Source organism: Syngnathoides biaculeatus, chromosome 13 (assembly GCF_019802595.1).
Source record: "Syngnathoides biaculeatus isolate LvHL_M chromosome 13, ASM1980259v1, whole genome shotgun sequence".
Lineage (NCBI taxonomy): Eukaryota > Metazoa > Chordata > Actinopteri > Syngnathiformes > Syngnathidae > Syngnathoides > Syngnathoides biaculeatus.
In genome coordinates, this window is record NC_084652.1 from 22,574,570 (window position 1) to 22,598,153 (window position 23,584).

Genomic DNA, 23,584 nt, shown 5'->3' on the forward strand with positions numbered 1-23,584 from the left:
CATTGAGCGGAAGTAGCGTATGTCAAATGACATGCGCACTTCACGACAATGAGGAAACGCTGCGTACTCGACCATTAAACTTGTAAACAATAGCGGCCGAGATGCCCATGTTTTTGGGGTCTGCTTTGGACATGTAAATATAAGGTAATCGTCCTTCTAAAAACAATGTAAAACACTTTGTTTTAGATGGACACACGGAATTTTCAATGCGATCGCAGCCGGAAGTCGTTTCGTGTTGGCTGATATAGTTCATTTTAGCATATCATGATTTTGGCACCAGTTTTCGTTCAAATCAAGGTTACGTATTCTCACTCATGGCTCTCCGTGAGATTACTGGCAATATAGTTCATGCGCTAAATTATTCTTACATTTAGTTACCTTTTGTTTTTGTCGCAGTTAATTACTTGCTTTGGGAAATCGCCCATGTTCCGTCACTTCAGCTACTGATAGCATATACGTTAGTTTACGACTTGTTCACAAAACAATCCAACTCTCAATTGTATTTTTAATCAAACATTACTTTCATGATGTTTGGCATTGCTTAGGAATTTGATTGGTACCAAATATGGATCTGAAAGGAAGTGCGACCTTTGCTAACTGGGCTCCTTCTGGGACATGTCTATTTGCTGAAACTGCAAACGGTTACCACAAAGGACACCATTTGCTACTTTTGACAATTTGAGTTATTTATAATTATTTAAGTTATTTATAAAACCTGCAATGTGTAAGGTATGCTCGCGCAAGCTACATACAACATTGTATGACAGATAACTAACGAACTTACGTTACTCGAGACTTTAAAGTAGTAGTTAGCATAGTAAGAAGGAAAACTTAAGGGCGATCCAAGTAAATATACCACACAATCTCATGTTTTTACTGCCCTACCACTTTTTTTTTTCCATTGGTTAAAGTAGTGCTTAAGTTGTGTAGCTGTATAGTGCAAACCTTTTCTTTGAAGTTATTGTTTTCACTTCAAGGTTGTTGACTTTACTTCTACAAAACCATAAACCAAGAGTGGGCAAAGTTTTTTACATTGACAGGTGGGCCAAGTCACAAGTACATGCTTTTACGTATGGAAAATAAACAACAAAAAGGCATTTTAGTGTTAATACTTAGATTAATTTATAAGGGGAACTGTTGTTTTGTTGATCACTTTTTTTTTTTTTTTGCCAGTGCATCAAAATCTGGTGTTGATTTCTTTTTTTCTCAGCTGCAGCTGCCATATGGCAGGAAAATCACTTAAATAACAACAACAACAAAAAAAAAACCCCATTAACTTAAATGTACTCATTATTTAGTAATGTGTGCCACACAAGTTAGTTACATCAACATGAACCGATATATACATTTTCCAAACCATTTATCTTCACAACTGTTGCGGGAGTGCTAGAGCCTTCCCAACTAACTTTGGTCAAAAAGTGGATTACACCCTGAACTGGTTGCCAGTCAGCATGACCAATAACATAAAATAGTGCAGAATTAACATGACAACACAGTACACAAAATACTAAAACATAAACAAGCACACTATTCCCATTACGCTCAAGACACTTAACTGACATAGAAGGATGCTGATTGTGCTCCATGAAGGCAACTGTATGTGTGCGTAAAGTACAAAACCGTGAAAGTAAGTGGGTGGTTGATATTGGGGCCATACAAACACGCACCATTGCTCCTGCCACTGTAATTTTTATGTGAAGCACAAGAAAAGGTGACTACATAACAAAACTGTTTAACTAGCGAAGCTCTGGGTGATTGAAGGCATAGAGAAGAACTTACATTAGTAGACGTTAGCCCTGTAGTGTGTTAAACTAGCTCACAGTATGGAATACAATGTTGAAAGTTCTCACTTTTCATTATTATTTCATCATTATTGTCAAAATATTAAGATAAGTATTGTAAATCTTCCAGTGAGACCATCCTTAACCTCCATGACCGTACAATGCAGTGAACATGCTAGGAAAACATTTGTCTAAATTTAAAAAGCAACAACAAAAAATGAAATTTTAACAAAGGAAACTCAAAATAGCATGGTGATAGTACAATTGTTTATTACTTCAGGGTTCACTCACCTTTTTTAGGCTGAGGGCTATTTCGTGAGCACCGATTGTAATGAAAGGCTACATGACCTGCTTGCGGCAAACTTCAGTCAGAGTTCAATATACATAAAATATATATTTTTTAAATTTGTTATACTATACGGCATTATTCAAAACCTTTCAATAATGTAAGTAAATCAGATTCAAAATGTATTTATTAATTTGTGAACTGTGCTGTTTTTACAACATTCATCACAGGCACCTTAAGTGGTCCTCATGAGCAACAGTGCACCCGTGGGCACCGCGTTGGTGACCTCTGCTTGACACTTTTATGGTATTGCACCGTCACTGTCCATTGTAGATTCAACAACCACCTTTCTTCTCCACTGTTCACATATCAGCAATCTGTTTTAATCTGCAAATTTGTTGCAAACGGTTGAATAGTTAATCTTCAAATCATCAGCATCTGGTTATGTTACTCTGTTGGGGTAATGAATGCAATACTTCTCTTTTTTCTCAAGTGTCAGAATCACTGCTCAGCATTCACTGTTGGAATTTAATATTTTTGCTTCACTCCTAGTGGTTGAAGTAGTAGTTCTTTTTTTTGGATGATTTCAAGATGTTTTTTTTGTTTCTTTTGTCTTTTCAGAATTTCAAGGTTTGGTACCAAACACTGTTCTACTTTGCATGGACTCAAAGCTAATGCGCAGGTATGTCTGAAGGTACAATAATAGGAATTTAGAATGTAGGGTGTTTTTTTTTCTTTACTTTAAAGCTTAATCATTTGTGATGATTATGATACAAACTGAGTGGTTGTTGGAGAATTGTGATTGTTGAAATGCCGTCAAGCAACTTGCAAGGTAAGGAATTTCCTTACCACTGTATTTTTCAGACTATAAATCGTAGCTTTTTTCATAGTTTGGCCAGGGTTGCGACTTACACTCCAGAGTGACTTATATGTGACATTATCACATTATTATATCCATCCATCCATTTTCTGAGGCGCTTATCTATTATTTTTACACTGACAACCACAAGAGGGTACTCTAGGCCTGTGTATCTGTACCGGGTACTTCTGTACCTCTGAAATTTCAACATTAGCGGTAACCTATAAATACAACTCAGAAGGACTGAACAAAAATGGCATTGAAGAGAAAATCAGGTTCTGCAGATCACAAGTTGCAAGTAGTGAAATATGCAGCTACACTAAGTGCCCGGATGGCTTTGTTAGAGCACAAAACGCTCTGCTTGTGTTGTATCAATAGAATGCAACCGCTCATCACGCCACAGTTAAAAAATGAATTAAATGTTTTCAACTTCATACCTGTCATCATCCTTGGAGGCTTCACCAAAGTACTCCAGCCATTTGATATTTCAGTGAATCGGAACTTTAAGGCAGTCTTATGTAAGATGTGGCTCCCCTGGATAATGGCTGGAAAGCACAGCAACCGGATGAATGCAGCATGCAAATTTCTGGCAAGTCATTGGATGGCTTGACGAACTATGGGCTTCAGTGAGAATGAAAACAATCCCTTCGGAATTCAGAAAGGCTGGAATAGGCTAGTTGCAACTGACAATGAGTCTGATGAAAGCGACATAGAAGAGGAAGCAGCGTGTTGTCTACCTCTTGAGTTGGCGGTGTTGATGAGAAGTGACACCGAGGATAAAGATTTTGTTAGATGTATTGACTAGGAGTGACACTGATGGTTTGGTAAGGTTGTTAGCATGTTCTTAATGCTACAGTTAGCGGAATAACTCTTATATTAACATACCTGGCACATTCTGAGTTTGTTGTTCATGCATCAGGTAATTTTAGCAATACCCTACACCTATTCAGCCTGTTCTCTATTCTATTTTTATTTTAAATTGAGTTTCAAGATGAAATGCCCGTTCTTAGCGTTGGCTTCTATCAAATACAATTCCCCTCAAAAATGCTACATTTACTCCAGTGCAACATATATATGTTTCCCTTCTTCATTATCTAATTTTGTAGTTAATTTCTTGTTTGGGAAATCGCCAATGTCTCTTACCTGGTCATCCATGTGTTCTGAAAACCCAGATGCTTTTCCTCACACTCACAAAAACTCTGGAGTGACTTATAGTCCGGAAAATACAGTACTTTGTCTACACTATTGAAGCACTTTGTTATATCTTGACTTCTTTTTTTTATGCCTGAATATAATGGTTTGGTTCTTCACAGTATAACAATTTTACACTTGCCTTTAACAATAGATGTGTTCATGAAATATGACTTGAATTCTTGCAAATATTTATTAACTGCCTTCTTAGGGTAACACAACTCTTCCTCAAGAAATGAACAGCTTGGTCTTATGTGTGGAAATAATTACTGTTGGAGCAATCATTAGAAAATGGAAGAAGCTAAACATGACGATCAATCTCAATTGAAGTGGAGGTCGATGCAAGATATCTCCTTGTGGGGTCTCAATGATCCTTAGAAAGGTGAGGAATTAGCCCAGGACTAAACGACAGGACTTGGTCAATGACCTGAAAAGAGCTGAGACCACCGTTTCCTAGGTGACTGTTGGTTATACACTAAAATGTCATGGTTTGAAATCATGCATGGCACGGAAGGTTCCCCTGCTTAAACCAGCACATGTCAAGGCCCGTCTTAAGTTTGCCAATGACCATTTGGATGATACAGACGAGTCATGGGAGAAAGTTTTGTGGTCAGATGAGATCAAAATGGAACTTTTTGGACATAATTCACTGTGTTTGGAGGAATACGAATGATGAGTTCCATCCCAAGAACACCATCCCCACTTTGAATCATGGGGTTGGTAGCATCATATTTTGGGTGTGTTTTTCTGTCCATGGACAGGACGACTGAACTGTATCAAGGAGAGGATTATCGCGGCCATGTATTGTGAAATTTTGGGGAACAACCTCTTTCCCTCAGTCAGAGCATTGAAGATGGGTTATGGCTGGGTCTTTCAACATTACAATGACCCAAAGCACACAGCCAGGAAAACCAAGGAGTGGTATCAGGGTTCTGGCGTGGCCTAGCCAGTCTCCAGACCTAAATCCAATAGAAAATCTTTGGAGGGAGCTGAAACTCTGTGTTTCTCAGCGACAGCCCAAAAACCTGTCTGATCTAGAGAAGATCTATGTGGAGGAGTGAGCCAAAATCCCTCCTGCAGGAGGAACTACTACAGGAAACGTTTGACCTCTGTAATTTCAAACAAAGGCTACTGTACCAAATATTTGCATTGTTTTTCTCAGGTGCTCAAATACTTATTTGCAGCTGTATCACACAAATAAATCGTTAAACAAAATCATACATGATTTCTGGATTTTTCTTTTTAGATTATCTCTCTCTACAATTAAGATTTCAGATCCCTCCATGATTTCTCAGTAGGAGAACTTTCAATACAGCAGGGTGTACAAATTTCCATTTTCTTCACTGTGGAAGTTTCACTTTTTCAAACAATTTTTTTCAATTATTGGACTTTCCCTCTATTCTATTTTTTGGCACATACTTGTATATTGTGTAAGTTAACACTGCATTAACAAGCTACACAACTGTGTAGTAACATTGAAGAAAATGTTTTACTTTGAGCTAATGTGATACAAATGAGGCAACAATTACTGTAACTGTCTTCATCAAACATGTTCGCTGTATTGACTCACCGTGTGGTCTGTCTCTAGGGCCACCAGCGCACGTCAAGACGCCACTGGAATGGACATCACCAGCCGCTGTACTCTGGGGGACCCTAACAAGCTTCCTGAAGGGGTCCCCCAGCCTGCCCGCATGCCGTATGTCTCAGACAAACACCCGCGGCAGACCTTGGAGGTGATAAACCTGTTGAGGAAGCACCGTGAGCTCTGTGATGTGGTACTTGTGGTGGGTGCCAAGAAAATTTATGCCCACCGCGTCATACTTTCTGCTTGCAGTCCCTACTTCAGGTAAAAGGGCAAGTCAGTTGAATGAACACTTGAGTGTTAGTAGGAAGCTTTGCTGAAGTATCAATTAATTGACTACTTCATCTGTGTGTATTCTAAGATAATTTGATTTCAGTTAAAATGTTCTCACCTATTCTTTTCAGGGCAATGTTTACTGGGGAGCTTGCTGAAAGTAGGCAGACTGAAGTGGTCATTAGAGACATTGATGAGAGAGCAATGGAACTGTTGATCGACTTTGCCTACACTTCACAGGTAATCATATTTTTATGAACTTGTGGTGTAACAAAATGAAAATTCTGACCTCAATACTATAGCTTCATAAAATACCTCTGTGCTGGAGGTGAAATGATACCACAAAATAATTATCAAAAACAACAACAGTAATGGAATGTTAACTGGAAAAACTTCACTATTTATTTTTATTAATTCAAAAGATGACGATAGACCTCAAAAATCATGCGGCCCTAATGAGGAAAAGCAGAATGGAGGATGAATGAAAGAATGAACCCTTTCTTAATAATTTTTTAGATCACAGATTAGATCACTGTCTACATTATATGTATTATACAGTTTTATAAATGTGTTTCTATGCATATGAAATTGTATATCTATATACAATATGAGGCAGCACGGTGGTGCAGCTGTAGAACATTGGCCTCACAGTTCTGAGGACTGGGGTTCAATCCTGGACCCGCCTGTGTGGAGTTTATATTTTCTCTCCCTGTGCCTGCGTGGATTTTCTCCGGGCACTCCGGGTACCTCCCACATCACAAAAAACATGCATTAATTGGACACTAAATAATTGCCCCTAAATGTGATTGTGAGTGCGATTGTTGTCTGTCTCCATGATGTACCCTGCCTCCTGCCCGATGACAGCCGGGATTGGATCCACCAATCCCCGACCCTTGTTAGGATAAGCGGCTCAAAAAATGGATGGATGGACATATGATACCATGGTACCTTTACTTAGGAACGTCTCTAATAACAAAAAATTCAGAATACGAAGCGCCTCCTTGGAAAATATTGTCTCTTGTTACGAAAGAAAATACCATAAACATCCTGTAGCTTGGTTTGAAAATGGCGAGATAGAGCCGCTCTCCCATTAGCTATCACCTTAGCATCTTTCTGGAATTCTATTGGCTAGGAGGGATGTCAAGTCTTAACCCATGATGCCTTTTGTATCCCTTGGGCACTCAAGTATCAATGAATAAAATCCTAGCGCTTTCACATGCTGTCACACTCTTGCGCACATTGGTAAAATACAACTTTTTCACAAGTTTTTCTTTTGTTTACTGCAAGTTTATTCATCTTTCTTCACCATGGGTCCCAAGAAATTTTAGTGGAATTAAGTTGCGTGCCTGCGTACATTTGTACGTATGTTTTCTCTCAGCTGTCAAACGTTTGCCTACTCTGTCCCCCATGATCCCTTTTGCTTGTCATTCACCCTTCTCTTCGCACAGTCACTCAACGCAAAGGTAAATGAACATAATTTTTATTATTCTTTACATTATTTCCTTTGAATGCTTAATTTTTGTGGGACCCAGAGGACTTGGAACAGATTAGGCTATTTACATATAAAAAGTGCTTCTACTTACGAAAAATTCATTTTACAAAACGACTTCTGGAATGAATTAATTTCATAAGTAGAGGTACCACTTTATATGCAGTCATGAAAAATAATAATAGGCCACCTTTGTTTCAATATCTTCTTCAGTATAATACCTGGGACAGCTAAAACCATTGAAATGGCTAGAGCTAGATACCACCTCTTATGTGAAACAATTAAGCTATTTTCGTGATCATTATGTTTGTCCACACAAACATACATTCAGTTGAACCTGGCAGTAAAAATGAACAAGAAAGTGAAGAAACAAGGGGTCAAATTTTTTTTCTCAGATTATATTAATTATAGGCAACATGATGCATTTGCCCAGACACATACACAGTTAGAGGGAACATTGCTGTAGTGTATTTTTTCTATTTGACTATTTGATTTCTCTCCAATGTAAACGATACATTGTGCCCCCACTCCAGTGCTTTTTATTCAATGCATTTGGCGCCAGAACACTTGAAAAGTTGACATTTTTGCATTTGGATAAGTCGTTTTCCTTTTTTTAGTTTTTAATTTATTATTTTTTTTTAATTATTCTTGAATTCTCTAATTTGCAAAGTGGTCTCCAATGAAGAGTATGATGTTTTTTTTCCCCTCTTTTTTTCAAAACAGATTACAACCATTGTTGTTGTTGTCGTCGCCATAGTAATCAGTATCTCCAGTGGTGGTTTTTTTGGTCCCGCCTCCCTGACAGTGTTTAATTTGACAAGATAAAGCCTAGTGATCTTAAAAGATGGGGTATGGTGGTATCGTAGTAAATGTCATGTAGCGATACCACTCTCTGACCAAGATACTGCAAATCAGTAGACTTACATTGCAATGGACCTTTCCAACCTTTGAATCACTCGTAGAATAACAGCCAATCAGATGCCTGCATTCTCTTAACCCCTGGCTTGACCCGCCCCTCCTCCAGTCATGTCCCACAAACAATACTTTTTGTCGGTAGCATGCGCTTTGAAAATTTAATGTTAGGAAGAAAATACCAACAACGCTTTTCAAAAAAATAAACCAGATATGGGCAGTTTGTTGTCACATGATCCTTTTGCAGGATGTGTTTGCAAGTGACAAAATAAGAAAATAATTTAAAGGCTTTCATTACCTGATAAGAATGTAGACAGCCAATCTGACCTTCCCCTACAGGTGTGCTTATTCATTCTACATTCATAGAAAGTACAGCTGTTTAAGGTGTACCAGTTAAATTTTGCAGATGCTTCACATCCTCAGTGGTTACAGTTGGTAGCCTGGAAAAAAACACACATTATGTAAAACAAAGATTGGCGTCATCCTTGTGTGTGTGTGTGTGTGTGTGTGTGTGTATATATATATATATATGTGTGATTATTGACAATAAAATGCAACAATGACATTGAGGCTGATGTTCTTGTTTTTATCAGTACGGTCCTATCCCGTAGGACAAGCGTAATACCTATAGGATGTATCCACATGGCATATAACAGGTTTCCTCTTTCTCTTCTCGGAGGGTGTTGTCACCACTACATGGTTTATTTGCCACAGGCTGTATTTTGGCACCTCTGGGAACATGCCACTGCTGAGGTATGCTTGTGCAACTTTGCTGCTCAGGTATATGGGTGAAATTGCAGAGTTTCAACCCTTGAAGAGACTTGACAAGGCCAACAATATGTGAACAGTGTCCATTTACCCATAACCCATAAGAAAAACCCATGCCTCTATTTTATACTACTACATTAAACCAGGTATTAGTCTGTTAATAATCCAATGTGGTTTTATTCCCGTGATACTTTTAATTTAAAAGAGAGCAGAACTAAGGAGTCCCAATGAATGGCTTGTGATTGTTCACGGTGCTCCCTGTGCTTTATTGTTCAGAACTATTCTGTGAATTCGTAACAACACGTGTGAGGGACTGTACATTCAACATAGGTAGGTTTGCTGTCATTATGTAAACATGCAGATTACACATCCAGACTTAACTGCTGTGACTATAACCCTTGGAGAACAGTTGCTAATTAACACCCACAGAAGACTATATTTCAACTTCTGCCCAAGGATGACGCTTTTATAACCATAAAAGGATTATTTCCCATCAGCGCTCAGATTCACATTGTCTCCGATTTTATGCGATATAAGCCTATTGCCGTTTTGTTCCTGCTAGACAATGCACGACAAACACAATAAATCCCCCACTCCACGTTAACTCATTCAGTACCAAGTCTCATTGGGTTGCCTTCTGGTTACAAAATTTCAGCCGGAAATGTAGATTCTTCATAGATTTTTTGAACGGACTGAGTTAATCACCATTGTTTAAATGCACTTGTAGAAAATCGAACCTAACTCACTAATAAAGACTACAATGATATTACTCAAAATCTTTCCAAGTAAAAAGTACTCACCCTGCTTTACATACGATTCCACTATTTTATCCTGTTGCATTTCAATATGTAGTTTGTGAAGCGTCAACCTTTTTTGCATCCATCGCCAACATTTAGCTGTGACTCTCACATTGCATCCTACTCTGTCAAAAATCTTAATTCCATGTACATATCCTTGCGTGAAATAATTGAGACCTCTCTGGAGAACCCTCTTGGACAAGTCTGGCGCATTTGCCAAAAAACAAACCGCAATGTTACCGGGAATACCTGATAGAGAATCCACTTCAAACATGTTATACTCAGTCGCCATTTTGAAAGATTGTGGGACATGGCAACTATAGCTAAGGGGGGGCGGAGTTGAAGTTCGCCAGTCAAAAAGGTCCATTGTGAAAGACCAAATTTGTTGTTCGAACATCTGGTGAAATTTCCATGTCAGTAGCACCTTTGGAAATATATTAACTGAGGAAAAATGGTGATGTGTTAAATACTGTACTTTTGCAGCCGGTTTATGTACATCAAAAATTGCCTCCCAAAAAATATATCAGTAAAATTAAATATGTCCATTTTAGGTGACAGTAGAGGAGGGGAACGTTCAGACTCTGCTTCCTGCTGCCTGTCTGCTTCAGCTTGCTGAGATCCAGGAGGCCTGCTGCGAGTTCCTCAAGAGGCAGCTGGACCCTTCCAATTGTCTGGGTATTAGGGCATTTGCAGACACTCACTCCTGCCGGGAGCTGCTCCGCATTGCTGACAAGTTTACGCAACACAATTTTCAAGAGGTGAGAATTTACTCGTAGTCACTAATGGTGTAGTGGTACACACACCTGACTTTGGTACAGGCAGCGTGGGATCGATTCCCGCTCAGTTGATGGTGTCGATATCTGCCATGCGACTGACTGGCGACCAGTTCAGGGTCCTGCCTTTCGCCTGAAGTTAGCAAGGATAGGCTCCGGCTCTCCCGTGATCCTTGTAAGGATAAGCGGCTTGGATAATGAATGGATGGATGGAGAATTTACTCATGTTGACATATTTTTATTTTTAATTCAATGTATTTCCATGATCTCGAAAAGAGCAATCGTCCACAGAGAAGGCAGTTCAATTCAATGATTCATCAATTGCCAAATGCAAATTCATACCAGTACCTACATTTTTGCACATTTATAGTTTGGCTGCGTACAAGGACACAACAACTTAAGGCTCTGCTTATCAAGGCTTTTATCTGGATGTAGTCTTTGTTTTCCTGGGCACTTTGGTCACGTATGCCTCGGCACTACACTGCTCCACCCACCAGGAACTGTTGGACCTTGGATACTAACACAAAGTAGCAGTTTTGAAAGACTTTCACGGCAAACACGACATTCCAGACAAGCTAGCGAGACCACTGGGCTCACTGTGGATTGTCGGGCCAGCAAGGGGGCACACGCGGAGGAGCGAGAAGTAGAAGCGGGGCCGTTGGTCCGGTTGCCTGCTTGGGCTAAAGAACAACCCACATAGACCATCTCTTCCAAGCCTGTACCTCATAAACACCAGATCTATCGCCAACAAAATGGATGAGCTAACAAAATTGATGAGCTGGAATTACAACTTGTGCAGTGATGAAAGTCCTCCGGATTTTCCTGGAATTCCGGATTTTTAAATTTTCATAAAAATTGCTCTGAAAAATTGAGGAAAAATTGCTTCAAATTAATCCGGATATTCGTTCACCACATTGACTGAACATGCGTTTGAGTTCGTTGTTTTGCTTTCATGAGCGGAGCCATGTTGAGGCACTAACAGTACCAGTAATGCCCCTTCCCTCGAATTCTCTTAAGACGTCGCTTAACTTCTGTGGTCTTGACATTAATTTACGTGTTCATTTCATAAACGTTAACTAAGCAAGCCTGCTCCAGAACAACTGGTATTCACCCTGAAACAGGAAATGCAAGTTAACCGTACTGAACATGTACGGAGCATGTACGAAAGCGTTCAGAACTGCTTCACGTAATTTGAGTGCATTTACGTCGAAAGTCATTGACATTATGAGCCATGTCAAAGAAATTCAGTTACACCAGGGGTGCTCATCGCGTCGATCGCGAGGCAGGGTGATGGCGTAAAAAAAAAAAAAAAAACAAACAACATTAAACTATCATCCACCTCGTCGCCTGATTCAAGTGTGGCCAATACGTTGAGTGAATGCACATAAAGGCATGTTCTAGCAAGCCGGCCTCCTATTCACGGCAGTCCTGCGATGCGTGCAACCCCCCCCCCAACAACAACACACCACGATTGGCGACAGGAATGTTTGTTACAATGTATCACTAGCTTGTTGCCACAAACCCCGATTATGTTGAACTAAACTTTCAGCATCTTCAAAACATTGCGAGTATAGATCGTTCGTGTTTATTCCTTGACAGGCCAGTGCATTTAACTTCAGATAAAATTTGTCAGATCAAGAATTTGTATTGATGAAAAATTTTAAATACCGTTTTATATCATGTTCTACTAATATCAGTTGAAATTGGAAATTATCATTTCTGAGTTTGAAATTTTAGTTTTCCATTTTAGTTATGTATTTATTTTATTTTTAATTTACAGTTATGTTATATTAATCCAGTAAGTGATTTTAAGGCCATCCCTAATCACACCCACAACTTTATCTGCGAGCATGACTGATCACACCCGTACATTTTTAAAATGTGAGTGACTGTGTGTGTGTGTGTGTGTGTGTGTATACATATGTATATATATATAAATATTAAAGGGCAACTCATTATACTATTAGTATTACTAGATCTATAAGATAGTGAGCAATGTGGTCGAGTGTATCAGTACAACGCGACGTAACAAGTTTGAGACTTAAACGTTAATAGTAATTACTACAGATCAACTTCTTTAACATGTTTTGCTTTACGGTGTAGACATTCTAGGATATATTTTCGTTTATATTCGATATCCGTACTATAATATGTCTAATGTGGGGAAAAGGACAATTTTAGATGTCTTTTTACTGAATAGTTTACTTAATTCATTTGTCTTGAGATAAGATGGCATCTTTTAATGACAAATGTTATTTTGTGCTATCCATAGGGGCTAGTGTTAGGGTTAAAAACGCTGGGCTTGGCCCTTGGGGAAATTCTGCCCATTTTGTTTTTTTGGTCAGGACTTAGAAATTTTAGTCTCAATTTTTGTCCAAAAATTTCATGGGGATGCTGTGCCCCTGGACCCCCCTAGTTCTCACGTTTGTATTTTCAGGAATTTTCACGAAAGTCCACTTTCATCTCTACTTGTGTCTAAGCGTTGTGTTCACAACTGCTGCGTCAACGACTGCTGCATCCACAACTGCTGTGTCATCATCATAACAGAGACCGGGCTTCAAGCAAACATTCGTGATGCTAGCGTGCAGCTAGTAGGCCGCAGGCCGCACCCTGCACCGCTGGGATCGGACTGACGACTCTGGCAAAAGCAGATTTGGGGGTCTTTGTGTGTACATGTATGACGACTGGTGCAACAACAGTGTGATGAAGACCAATCTGAGATTGTACTCTCAAAGTTGCACCGGCATGTTAAATGTAAACAAGGGGTGGGGTCACTTGTACTCCAACGTCAAGTGCATCTACAGAAGCAAACCCCTCTCCCACATTGGCGAGTCAGACTACATCTGCTGCTCATCCCTTCATATATCCCTCTCAGGTGCAGATCCTTCCTCCACAAAGACTGTAACAACTTGGCCAGAGTCTGCACTCAGTCAATTGGAGGACTGCTTTCAACAGATTGTGAGCTGTTTGTACACCAGGACTTGCGCAGCATCAGGTTCTGTATGGAAACTGTGTGTGAGGAAAAGCATCAGGTTTTTTTTTTTCAAATCAGAAACCCTGGATGACCAGGCAAATACGTTCACTCTTCAGGGCCCTCGATACGGCTTTCAGGTCAGGTGACAGAGCTCAAGGCTTGAACTGAAACAATGGGATCAAAAGGGAGTACAAGAGGATTATAGAGTCCCGTCTTACCAGCAACATACCATGGGAGGTGTGGCAGGATCTACAGCCCTTCACAAACTTCAGATGCTGTGATGCAAAACCAGGAGACACAATAAAGGCATTGGCAGGGGATCTTAACAACTTATTTGCTTGCTTCGAATCATCTCAGTGACACTCAGCTGCTCCAGCGCTCCTCTCTACCCCACCAGTCTCCAGTATCTCTCCACTTACGTTTCAGTAGCACAATGTGAGACGTGTGCTCCTGGGCGTGAACCCGTGGAAGGCTGTTGACCCAGATGGAGTACCAGGGAAGGTGCCGAGGGGATGTGCCCAGTAGGTGTTCAGCGTCTTCTGCAATATCTTCAACCTCTCACTGGCCCAAGCATCCCCATCCCCATCTGTTTGAAATCCAAAACAATTATTCCCATCCGTACAAAAAAAAAAAATCCTTAACCCGTGAAGTGTATTTTGAGTAGTAGTTGTATCTTGAGTCCGAACCACTCTCAGAGACTGGAATTTTGGCTAATTATTTTATTAAGAGGGGTCACACCCCCAAGCTACTAGTCTAATCGTCTTTTGCATTCGAGGGCGCCAAAAGAACTTTGAGCGTTCCCCTCAACTTTTGTTCTCTCCTTAAAACAATTCTCCTACCCCTGTGGGCATAGAGAGGAGGTCCCGCTCATCTTTCCTGCAGGGACCCTCCCTTCTCCACCACCTCACCTATGTCACATCCCCCCCTTTCTGGCCTTGGGAAGTCTGTGGGCATTGACTACTTGGGTGCAATACACCAATGAATGCAGAATTGGAACCAGGACCCCTGGTGATAACCCCAGGCGGTCACCTGTGAGGTGGCTAGCTGTAAAAGCCCCTAATGGCGATTGAATGCCTTTGAAATAGACCTTAGATTTCCTTTGAAATAATAATACTCAGGGAGTTTTTCTAGCTTACTTTGTAAATTCAGACTTTAATTCTCCTTAACTCAGGTTTCATGTAATCCAATGCAAAAATGCACTACATACCCCCCTTTAAACCCGGGAATCGGATCACCATCATCTACTGTCCAGCTCACATTGCAAATGACCCCTATGGCCCTTCTCACAGGTTGAGCCCATGGGAAGGGGTATCCATGTTACCCTTTCGGGCTGTGCCCCATGGGTGCAGGTTCGGCCACCAGGCACTCGGCTTCGAGCCCCACCTCCAAGCCTGGGTCCAGAGGTTGACCCCAGTGACCCGCGTCTGGGCAAGTGAAACCCGAATCCATTTGTTTTACTCGTCATGGGGGTTTATGGAGTTGTAGTTAGTCTGGTCCCTCACCGAGAACCTATTTACCATGGGTGACCCTACCAGGGGTGTAAAGCCCCAGATAACTTAGCTATTAGGATCATCGGGGCACACAAACCCCTCCACCAGGATAAAGTGAGGGCTCGAAGAGGGGAGCAAGTGTTCCATGATTTCAAATAAGAATTCTCCAATTGTTTTTTTTTGTGTGCAAACAATAATCCATATGCTGTTATGAAAATAAGTACTTGTACGCTTGTTAAAGGCCAATTGGCACAAAAATAGTCTGTTTCTCGCTTGTCATACAGTCCACACTTTTTTTCCTTGCTCTTGCTCTGCTTGCTTTGCCTCTGACATTTTTTTCTTGCTGCTAAGCTTGTTTTTCTTTAAAAAAAATTTTTTTTTTAGAAGTAGCGACTCCTAAAAATCTGTGGGACTGTATTTTTCTGTTTCTGTCAATAATCAGTTGTTTCATCATTACATGAGCGTAGCCTGCTAATTAGTAGTTAGGAACAAGACCAGCTGTCAAGATCCCTCCCTTCTCTACTGAGGAATATCATGGACTGCTGCAGAGGGTGTCAATTCTGGAATCGAAAATCTGCCGTCTTGAAGTCTATGTGGATGTCAACGGACAGTCTGGGAATGAAACCACTCAACCAAAATGGTGAGCAAAGGTGTACTAACATACACCCACCTAGCTCAACAGACCCTCCAGCAGCTCTCCATTGAATTTACTGGGTGCAAAGCCTAAAGATATGGGACAATTAAAAAAGGAATACACAACAGCATCAGGAGATTACCAAAGAATCTGGCTGGCCTGCGTTACAGGCCGCCTCAACGCCAAGTGAGCGGCCACGGACTGTCGTTAAGCGAAGAACAAGAAAAAAGAATGTGAGTCAGTCCAAAATATTGACATCAGACTGGCAAATTTGAGTCACTTTTACAAGACCCTGGCCAAGAATGCTCATTCTCCACCACCACTGAAAGGAATGAAATTAAATCATCCAAGAAAAAACTGGGACCCCAAACTTTAATAGTTGGTGATGGAGCCGTCAAGGATGTGAAACGTTTTTGGAGTGAGAAGAACACCAAAGTACTGTGTTTTGATAATGACATGGTGTCTTATATCTCTCAAAAAATCCTGGAGATCACTGATCAGGACCCAACTGTGAAATCTGTCATTATACACACAAGGGCCCTGGATGTTCTCAAGCAGCAATCAAAGGTACTGAAGGGAGATTTCATTGATCTCCTAACAAAAGTGCAAGGTTTGTATGCTGAGGTTTTTATCAGTGGACCTCTCCCACTTGTACGATCTTGAGATGAACATTTCTCGAGGCTCTGTCAATTGAATAGGTGGTTAAGCAATGTGTGCACTGCACTATCTGTGAATATCATTGACAATTTCTGCATTTTTTTGGGAGCTGAAAAATCTTTACAAAGCATATGGTTTCTGTCTAAATAGACAAGGGGTTAAGTTATTGGCTGCGAACATTTTCTACTGTGCATCATTCACTGCCCTGAAAAGAAAAACGAAAATCATGGACAAAAGGATCGTGTTATTCCCAAACAATCGGAGGAACAAGAGATAAGGCGAGACAAGGTGCGCACAGAACCATTTGCATCATCCAAACATTCAGAAGAGCAAATGACAAATGGAATGTGCCAGCACTTTAAATCCATCCATCTATCCATTTTCTTTGCCACTTATCCTCACGAGCGTTGCGAGCAGTGCTGGAGCCTATCTCAGCTGTCAACGAGCAGGAGGCGGGGTCCACTCTGAACTGGTTGCCAGCCAATCGCAGGACACATTGAGACAAGCAGCCATACCGAAGGGCAATTTAGAGTTGCATTTTGGGGTGTGGGAGTAAACCGGAGTGCTCGGAGAAAATCCACGCAGGCACGGGGAGAACATGCAAACTCCATGCTGGCGGGGCCGAGATTGAACCCGAGTCCTCAGAACTGTGAGGCAAATGCTTTACCAGCTGATACACCATACAGCACCACTTTAAATCTCCCACACCTGTATTCGGTGTATTGGAGCCTATCCCAGCTACATATCTTAAGGTGAGAGGTAGGGTGTATCCTGAACTGGTCAAAACAAACAAAACAACCATTCGCTCTTACCTGTACATTCACACTTAGGCAATTTTAAATGTCCAGTTAACCTAACCTCCATGTTTTTGGTATGTGGAAGCAAATCGGAGTACCTGCAGAAAACCAATGCATGCACAGAGACATGTAAACTCCTTCCAGACATGGCCTGATTCGACCCTGGGTCCTCAGAACTGAGGCAATCGGCCCCTGTGGAACATGAGGCGGCCGTGGGCCCATGGCCATTGAGACAGGAGCGGGAGGTGGTTGTATACCTGTCGAGACAGGAACGTGAGACGACCGTCAACCGGTCGCCGTCAGGACAGGAACGTGGGGCGAGCGAGGAGATTTTGTCCCCGGAACAACGACGTGAGACGTCCGTGGACTGGTTGCCGTCAAGACAGGAACGTGGGGCGGCCGTAATCCAGTCGCCACAGAGACAGGGACGTGAGACGTCTGTGTAACGGTTGCTGTCAAGACAGGAACATGGGGTGGCCATAATCCGCTCGCCGTCGAGACAGTAACGTGCGGCGGTCGCATACCTGTCGCCGTCGGCACAGGAACGTGAGGCGGCCGACGAGCCTTCGCTGCCGCCTGGACAGGAAAATGGGGTTGGACGATGAGCCTTCGCCGCTGCCTGGAAAGGAATTTGGGTGGCGGCCGACGAGCCTTCACCGCTGCCTGCACAGGAATGTAAGGTGCCCGAAGAGCCTTTACCGCTGCCTGGATAGGAGGGTGGTTCACCTGGACGTGGGTGTCACAGGGCAGCGGGTCAGTTGCCACCGCAACGAGGGCTTGGCTCGGTCGCGGATCAGTGGCTACCACGGCCTTGGCGTCGTCCGCCGGGCAGTCTCTCACCACTGCGCCGTGGATGTCGAGTGGCAGTGGGTCAGTTGCCACCGAAACGTGGGCTTGGCTCGGTAGAGGATCGGTGGCTACCGTGACGTGGAATTGGCTCGGTCGGTAGCGAGTTAGTTGCTACTGCGTGACCGTGGTCCACCGGGAAATCTGTCGCCACCGCGACATGAGCTTGAGTCAAGAGCGAGTCTATCACTAACGCAACGTGGCCGTGGCTCAGTAGCACAAAAGTAGCAAAAAAGTAAAACTTCCAACTTAGTGAGGATAAAATGTGAGTCTATCAAACTATTGTTTCCAGCTATCTCTGCGAGATTACCTCTTTTTAATATCAGGTAACTGGGTAACAAATCAATGTTGATTTATGACATTACAACCTATGATCTGGACTTTTTGTTATTAAATGAAACGTGGTTAGCAGAAAGTAGCTGTAATACAGTTTTAAATGAGGCAACACCAGCAAATTTCAATTTTATGAACAAGTGTCGAACAGGGAAAAAGGGAGGTAGTATTGCTGTTATTTTTAAATCATTATTTAAATATTGGGTGATTTTAGCTCTTTTGAATATCTGTGTTTTTTTAGTTAAAGGTGACCCAAAGGTTATCGTTTTAATAATTTAGAAACGTCTGAGATGAAATCAAAAATTTATGGAGGATTTTTCAGAACTGCCGTCAGTTATTCGTACAGAGTACAACTATTTTCTCATAACAGGGGACTTTTAACATTCATGTTGACAATAACATGAAAAAAAACATCCAAAGAACTTTCTGCAATTCTAGACACATTTGACCTCTCTCAACGTAAGAGTCCCAACTCACACTCAAGGTCACATCTTAGACCTGGTCATCTCTAAGGATGTTGAAATTCTATTGATTGATGTTAAGCATATGGCTATTTCTGACCATTTTTGTGTATTTTTAACGATTCTTCCAAAAGTTCAGATAACCTCTATCTCTATTACAAAAACGTTCATAAATGAGAGTACCACCACTAAGTTTATGGAGACTGTGGCTGTGCCACAGACTACGAGTGCTGAGACAGTTGATGAGCTTTGGAAAAATTTTACCTCAAAAATCACAAATGCAATGAATGTTGTCACTCCTGTTAAAACTAAGACCAGCCTGAGGCGACCTAGAACACTTTAGAGGAGCACAATGATGGTCAAGAGCTCTAAATCAGAGTGTAGGAAAGCAGAACGCAAGTGGAGAAAAACTGAACTCCAAATTGACCATGACCTCTAAAGACTGTCTTTGTCGTTTTAACCAAGAGTTAGTTAGGGTTAGACGGCAAGACATTTATTAAATCATCAGTAAGAACCTCAATAATACTCGTGCTTTGTTTGCTGTGGTTCAATAGTTCACAATCCCCCAGAATCAAATAAATCCAGCACTCTTAACAGATGACAAATGCAATGAGTTTTCCTGTTATTTTAGTGAGAAAATACAATCCCATCAGGTCAAATGTCAGCAGAAATCTGCAAAATGATAAAATGATTTTACATCTGTAGCCACCCAGGGAAAACTCTATTAGCTTGTCAGAATTTTATACAGTTGACCAAAAAACTAGAGAAAAGCAGTTGAAACCATTAATGAGCTGTCTTGACTCAATACCATCTGACTTTTTCCCGAAACTGTTGTTAAATCAGTGCTAGCTGATTTGCAGCAAATAACCAATTGCTCACTTCAGTCTGGCAAGTTTCCCATAGCTCTTAAACTAGCTGCAGTTAACTATCTTCTAAAAAACAGAGCACTGGACGATTCCATGTTCGCAAGCTATAAACGCATATCAAATCTCCCCTTCATAGTCAAGATTCTTGAGAAAGTTTATTTTAATCAACTCAGCAATTTCTTGAATACAAATAAATTTGCTTTGTTTTGCTTTGGCTTTACTTAGTTCATTTGAAATAGTTTGCTGACAGATTTTGTAAAAAACTCATCTGCTGTCTTGGGTCCGTCACCTGTGGAACAACATATTTCAGTGCAGTAGTGTTGTAGCTTTGTGTGTTTTTTTTTCCTTCTGAAAATAAAAACACACAAAAAAAAACCTCTTTCCTCCAGAGGTATATGAATCCAAATACTTATCAATTTTTGTCCGAAACATTGTATTCTCCTAATAAAGATACACGTTAGCTCTTTGCAAGGTATTGAACCCAAGATGACATCCAGATGGTTTGGCTTCACATGAAGAATGGTCCATTTATTGGACACAACCATTGAAATTATTTTTTGATTTCACAAAACAAGCTCTAAGATTCATTAATTTCCATTTACTGTAACAGCTTAAAAATCATTTACGCACTACACTTACTATTTTTACAGTGTTTGCGAATTTGACTGTTACATTTACACTATTTTTTTCATCTGCAAATTATTCTTTCAACTGTTTACTGGAAAATTTGAAAACAAGCCAGACTAAACAAAGAAAATTATTGAAAGCTTAAAATCATTTTTATTATTGACATTTGCATATTGTCTTGTCAGGTGATGGAAAGTGAGGAGTTCATGCTACTTCCTGCCAACCAGTTGATTGATATCATTTCGAGTGATGAACTGAATGTGCGAAGTGAGGAGCAAGTTTTTACTGCGGTGATGGCCTGGGTGAAATACAGCATTCAGGAGCGCAGACCACAACTACCACAGGTTTGTTTCTGATTGGAAAAGCATGTCATTTTTAACTGTTAGTTCTAACATTGAAGTAGGAAAATTGTAATTGACATTTTTTTTCTGATTGTTTTAGGTTCTGCAACATGTTAGACTACCACTCCTCACCCCCAAGTTCCTCGTGGGCACTGTGGGGTCAGACCCACTCATCAAGAGTGATGAGGAGTGCAGGTAATTCAGATTAAAAGTCCAATATGTTGCTCATGTATCTAGAAGTTCGAGTCGAATAATATTTTATTTATACTTGATAAAGAAAAGGATTCTCGAGGCAGCTGATAAGTACCGGCTGGCCAAGCGGAATGCAGTTTGTCACTGAGGCAAAAACCTGGGCGTGTGAGAAGTTCGGTGAGGCCATGGAGAACAACTTTAAGACTGCTTCGAGAAAATTCTGGTCCACCGTCCGGCGTCTCAGGAGGGGGAAGCAATGCACCGTCCACACTGTGTATGGTGGGGATGGGGCACTGCTGTCCTCAAATCGGGATGTTGTGAGTCAGTGGGGAGAATACTTCGAAGACCTTCTTAATTTCACCAAAACGCTTTCCCATTAGGAAGTTGAGCCTGGGTGCTCTGAGGCGGGCTCTTCTATCTCTGGGGTTGAGGTCGCCGAGCTGGTTAAATAGCTCCTTGGTGGGAGGGCCCCAGGCGTGGATGAGATTCGCCCGCAGTTCCTAAAAGCTCTGGATGTTGTGGGGCTGTCCTGGTTGACATGCCTCTGCAACATCGCGTGGACATGGTGGACAGTACCCTTGGATTGGAAGACTGGGGTGGTGGTCCCCCTTTTTGAGAACCCTGACCAGAGGGTGTCTTCCAAATACAGGGGGATCACACACCTCAGCCTCCCTGGTAAGGTCTATTCAGGGGTGCTGCAGAAGAGAGTCCGTTGGGAAGTTGAATCTCTCTTTCAGGAGGAGCAATGTGTTTTTTGTCCTGGCTGTGGAACAGTAGACCAGCTTTCCACCCTTGGCAGGATTCTCGAGGGTGCATGGGAGTTTGCCCAACCAGTCTACATGTGTTTTGTGGACTTGGAGAAGCCTTTCGACTGTGTCCCTCGGGAGTCCTATAGGGGATTCTTTGGGAGTATGGGGAACCGAGCCCGTGATACGAGCTGTTCTGTCTGTGTACGACTGTTGTCAGAGTTTGGTCCGCATTGTCAGCAATAAGTCGGACTCGTTTCCAGTTAGAGTTTGACTCCGCCAAAGCTGGCCTTTGTCACCGATTTTGTTCATAACTTTCATGGACAGAATCCCTAGGAGCAGCCGAGGCATAGCGTGTGTCCGGTTTGGTGACCTCAGAATCGTATCTCTGCTCTTTGCAAATGAAGTGGTTCTGTTGGCTACATCAACGCGTGATCTCCAACCCTCCCTGGAGCGGTTCACTGCCGAAGGTGAAGCAGCTGGGATGAGAATCAGCACCTCCAAATCTGAGACCATGGTCCTCAGTCGAAAAAGGGTGACATGCCCTCTCCGGGTTGGGATGAGATCCTGCCCCAAATGGAGGAGTTCAAGTATCCTGGGGTCTTGTTCATGAGTGAGGGGAGAATGGTGCAGGAGATGACAGACAGATCGGTGTAGCGTCTGCAGTTATGCGGAATTTGTATCAGTCTGTTGTGGTAAAGAGGGCACTAAGTCGAAAAGCGAAGCTCTCAATTTACCAGTCAATCTACGTTCCTCCACTGACCTATGGGGCACAAGCTGTGGGTCGTGACTGAAAGAACAAGATTCCGGATACAAGCAGCTGAAATAAGTGTCTCCAGGGTGTCTGGTCTTTCCCTTAGAGATAGGGTGAAAAGCTCCGTCATCTGGGAGGGGCTCAGTGTCGAGCCGCTGCTCCTCCACATTGAGAGGAGCCAGATGAGGTGGCTGGGGAATCTGATTCAGATGCTTCCTTGACGCCTCTCTGTTGAGGTGTTCCGGGCATGTCCCACTGGAAAGAGACCCCGGGGATGACCCAGGACTTGCTTGAGAGACTTTGTCTCTCAGCTGGCTTGAGAACGCCTCGGGATCCCTCCAGAAGAGCTGGAAGAAGTGGCTGGGAAAGGGAAGTCTGGGTATCCCTACTGAAGCTACTTCTCCGCGACCTGACCCGGAAAAGTGGTAAAAAATGGATGGATGGATGGATGGAAAGAAAAAGGTCAACTTTTGTGACATTTCTGCAATCAGAGAGAAGAAGATTCAAGCCATAAATCTCCCCCCCAAAAAAAACAGTATGTCTGTCATTTGGAAAGAACTGCAGTCTTCAGTCTTGTTTCATCTTCGGTTGATTTTACAAATACAGTCCTCTCTAAAAGTATTGGAATGACAAGGTCAATTCCTTTGTTTCTGTTGTATACTGAAGACATTTGCGTTTCAGATCAATAGATGATTGAGTCAAAAGTTCAGAATTCCAGCTTTTATTTCTTGGTATTTAGATTTGTTAAACAACACAGGAAAGAGCACCTTTTGTTTGAAGCCACGTACTTTTCATTTGGGCAAACGAATTTGAACAGACATTATTAAATTAACTTAAGGTGAATAGCATTTCATATTTTAATTTTAGATATTTTCATTATCTTCATCCGGCCTGCAACCCATTTATTGCATAAAGCTGCTCCATTGTTCATATGAAGTGCTTTTCCAGGCCTTCACTGGACTGGAGCCTCTTTAAGTTCTCGTTTGTTTCTGGGGGTTTCTCCATTCAGTCTCCTCTTCAGGAAGTAAAATGCATGGGTTAAGGTCTGGTGGGTCACTTATCCATTCTAAGACCTTCCACACTTTTCCCCTAATGAAGTCCTCTGTTGCTTTGGCAGTGCGATTTGTGTTGTTTACTTGCATGATAAAACTTCTG

General features: G+C 41.7%; 1 protein-coding gene across 5 annotated transcripts in view; it reads left to right on the plus strand.

Annotated features, from left to right (window-relative positions):
- The window catches only part of klhl20 (kelch-like family member 20), a 48,734-nt gene continuing 25,150 nt past the window's right edge, over positions 1 to 23,584 (plus strand). For 2 of the 5 annotated variants that reach the window (XR_009797697.1, XM_061839012.1), the window contains exons 1-7: positions 1 to 144; positions 2,689 to 2,749; positions 5,706 to 5,963; positions 6,104 to 6,212; positions 10,490 to 10,696; positions 20,582 to 20,740; positions 20,838 to 20,932. Coding sequence is in view for 4 of the 5 variants with exons in the window: in XM_061839012.1 (XP_061694996.1) it covers positions 2,727 to 2,749; positions 5,706 to 5,963; positions 6,104 to 6,212; positions 10,490 to 10,696; positions 20,582 to 20,740; positions 20,838 to 20,932 (851 nt within the window). In the remaining variant the exon portion in view is untranslated. Of the gene's footprint in view, positions 145 to 1,024; positions 1,041 to 2,297; positions 2,374 to 2,688; positions 2,750 to 5,705; positions 5,964 to 6,103; positions 6,213 to 10,489; positions 10,697 to 20,581; positions 20,741 to 20,837; positions 20,933 to 23,584 lie in introns of those variants that run through there. The other 3 variants (XM_061839014.1, XM_061839016.1, XM_061839015.1) reach the window with 3 other exon arrangements.